This window comes from Denticeps clupeoides, chromosome 11, assembly GCF_900700375.1.
Source record: "Denticeps clupeoides chromosome 11, fDenClu1.1, whole genome shotgun sequence".
NCBI lineage: Eukaryota > Metazoa > Chordata > Actinopteri > Clupeiformes > Denticipitidae > Denticeps > Denticeps clupeoides.
This window is the reverse complement of record NC_041717.1, coordinates 6893265-6896649: the sequence shown is the minus strand read 5'-3', so window position 1 is coordinate 6896649 and position 3385 is coordinate 6893265. Positions and strand designations below refer to the sequence as shown.

General features: G+C 40.4%; 1 protein-coding gene across 2 annotated transcripts; it reads left to right on the top strand.

The window, feature by feature from the left end:
* The first annotated feature begins 324 nt into the window (after positions 1 to 324).
* Positions 325 to 3069, top strand: LOC114799534 (leukocyte surface antigen CD53). 2 transcript variants are annotated; one of them, XM_028996269.1, is made up of 8 exons: positions 329 to 562; positions 987 to 1062; positions 1169 to 1357; positions 1554 to 1628; positions 1800 to 1907; positions 1981 to 2079; positions 2156 to 2239; positions 2524 to 3069. In XM_028996269.1, the coding sequence occupies exons 2-8, from the start codon at positions 1006 to 1008 to the stop codon at positions 2590 to 2592; spliced, it is 681 nt and encodes a 226-aa protein (XP_028852102.1). In that variant the 5' UTR covers positions 329 to 562; positions 987 to 1005; the 3' UTR covers positions 2593 to 3069. The 2 variants fall into 2 exon arrangements, with proteins under 2 accessions (XP_028852101.1, XP_028852102.1); XM_028996268.1 differs by having other exon boundaries at positions 325 to 562; positions 2156 to 3069.
* Positions 3070 to 3385: the final 316 nt, after the last annotated feature.

Below are 3385 nucleotides of genomic sequence, written 5' to 3'. Positions count from 1 at the left end.
TAAAGTATAAACAGGGGTGGTATTAGCCTAAGTGGGTAGCACACGCGCCTGTGAACTGGAAGACCCAGGTTCGAATCCCGCTAACTACTATTGTGTCCCTGAGCAAGACACTTAACCCTAAGTTGCTCCAGGGGGGGACTGTGCCTGTAACTACTGATTGTAAGTCGCTCTGGATAAGGGCGTCTGTACAATTCTATTGAGCTCTACAAGCTCATTTGTTAATGGCAATAAAACAAAAAAAAACTTTTTTTAGTTTAAGGGTGTGCACCACTGTGGTTAAATCTAAATGATTATATTAAAAAAAGGGTTTCTGTTCATATGTGGGTCCGTGCTGATTGTGACTGTGTTCTTTATGGACATAGATGGATGACTAAAATGAGCAATGGCAGCCTCATCACTGCCAACGCTCCTCCTGCAGCTACCAAACCTGGGCCTGCTTCCGCCACTGCTAAAGAGGAAGTGGAGTCGACTGATACACCGTAACCCCGTCAGTTCAGCAGAGTCGCTTCGCTTCTTCAGACCCAGTGCGCGTGCCGCCGGCAGGGTTTTTCAAATCAACAAGGTGAGGATCTACAATTCAATAATATTAACCTATTCTGTTTATTTTCAATCAGCAATCAAATGAAACAAACTTTTCTTCAAGGCCAAAGAAGTATCATATAGAAATTGTAATATGTGTTAGGTTTATGTCGTTTTTTTAAACCATTTTTTAAATAGTGTTTCACCACCTTAACATTTACGGAAGCTGTCAAAAAAAAAACGGCACGTTTAGGACAACTAGGGGAACATTTACCGATTTATTTACTTCCTGGATGCTATTTGATGTTTCCCTTCCAGGAAATGTGCACAGGAAATGATGTGCTCTTATCACACGTATTGGCCGACAACAAGTAGATTAACTAAATACGCACCGTGCCCGTTCTTCACGAAGGAAAGAGGACAATGAATTAAATCAACAAACGAATTTGAACCCGTGTCTCTTACAGATCAAAGAAGAGGATTAAGATGTCTTGCCTTAAGTGTTTGAAGTACACAATGTGTGGGGCCAACTTCCTCTTCTTTGTATGTAGTCACATGTTCTTTTATAAATGTCCCAGTTTTTCTCCCGAAATCAATGTTTTATTAATGGTTTGGTTTCTTGGCATCTGCCTGCTGACTCTGGTGTCAGATGTGTGGGGTGGCCATATTTGGCTTTGGGATATCCCTGATGACCAAGACGAAGGTAGCGGGTCTTCTTCCCTCACTGGCCTTCATGAGTGTTGCCAACATCCTGTTCATCACCGGGATCATCATCACCTGCATCTCCTTCCTTGGGTTCCTGGGGGCCCTTAAGGAGAACCGCTGCCTCCTTATTTCTGTGAGTCAAATACACATGTGGCGTAAGAAAAAGAATTCCACCACTGGAAAGTAGAAGTTCTCCCCAGAACATGGTTCCTCTTGATGAAAATTTAGAACAAGATCATCCAACTTCCTCTGAAATGTGAATTTTTCTGCTGATTTCATAATGTCGCGGATGAGCTGTAAAGCACTGTGTGTAACGGGATTTGTTTCAGTTTTTCATTCTGCTGTTCATCGTGATGTTGGCAGAGTTGGCAGGAGCCTGCATCCTGCTTGTCTATGAGAGTGATGTAAGTACGAGGAGTTTTTAAAGGACAAATTTTGCAGAAAGTACTAGAATTTGACTTTGAAATGAATTGCTAAATACATTAGCAAAGTAATAAAGTTACAAAAGTAAAACCACAAAATGCATTTTATACTAAATGCATTTATACATCTACTGTGAAACATTTTCATCACAGATTGACAAGAGAATTGCGGCCGACCTCAGAACGAGTTTGAAGCAATCAATCGATTCGAGAAATAACACGGTGGTGAAAGAAGACGACTGGGACCTTCTGCAGCAGACAGTGAGTGTTGTCCTGAACGTGCTGATCGTGCTGTGGCCACTTCCTTCATGGATTTTATTCTGTTTCAACACAGTTTGAGTGCTGCGGCATCGAAAATAAAACCGACTGGGAGGGAAACATCCCAAGTTCATGCTATGTCAACAAACTTTCCACAGATAAGCTTTTCGACAAGGTAGGACAGCATCAACAGGAAAAAATGTCCTGCAGTTGTCCCATACACAATATTTATATGACTTGTGTCTTTTTAGGGTTGCTACAATTTAATGAAGGAATGGTTTGAGTCCAACCTCTTGAGCACCGGGATTGGTGTGATTGTGCTCTGTAGTATTGAGGTATTTTCGATCCTTCGGTGCTCTACCTTCCCACAACGTGTATACAATGATTGTTTAATCATTGTTTTCAAGAATATCTCTTAAAAAAATACATATGTTTTATTGTTCCACATTATAATAGCAAATAATTATTTCAAACAATGATATTAATAATATTAATAATCGTGTATATCGTGACAGGTCAATGAAAAGTGTAGGAACAATAGTTGCGTTTAATGTGCCATTAATTATACAAAGCCCTTTGTCTCTGTCTCTGTGTGTGTGTTTCTGGTCTGCCGTGTTAGGTTCTGGGGATGTGCTTCTCCATGACTCTGTTCTGCCACATTAGCCGCTCAGGGCTGGGCTACAAATGAAGAGACCGCGTTTTTCTCGCCCGCTCCATCTGCACGGAGGACGCAAGCTGCTAGCCCAATGATTTGCAGTGTATTTACTTTCTCTAACCTTTACTGTGAGTCCGCCCTATATACAAAAACGTTCAGAGGGATATTTTTAAGGGGCAGCAAATTGGAACATGGTCACATGACAACAGTCTTTTGTTCAAACTGAAAATACAGGACATGGCTTCTGAGCGCCAGTCGTCTGGTGGATTCTTTAAACCGACTGTATCTGTAAAGCCATCTTTAAAAAGGCCGAGAACACATGGCGATATTTTTAAAAAAAATGTGTTTCCTGACAGGAACTGAGTCAGTACTTACTCAGTACAATGAGAACAACTGCTTGTTCTGTATATTTATTAAATTGTTTGATTCCCAATGAATTTGTATGACCTGTTTCTCAGTTGTAGGCTTTTTTTTGGACCATGGTAATAAAGTATCATGTGATTTCCCCAACCATGTTTTTTTTTTTTTTGCCATTTTATCTGTGGTCATTTTGTTTGGCCTCCAGAGCAGTTTCACTTCAGATTAGACCATTGTGGGTTTCGCAGGAAGTGCAAGACCATCGGTCACACAAACAAGCTAGCTAACTATAATTCACGGTGAAAGAAGCCTGCTTGAGTCAGTCAGAGAAAAAAATCTAGACATTATTTTTTTTGCCCATACCACTACTAGTTAATCTTCTGCGCTTTTATAATTTGTGCTCAGAAGTTTGCAAACACTCTTCATTGGCATTAATGACATATTTATATTGATTGTTCTTTTACTGCTG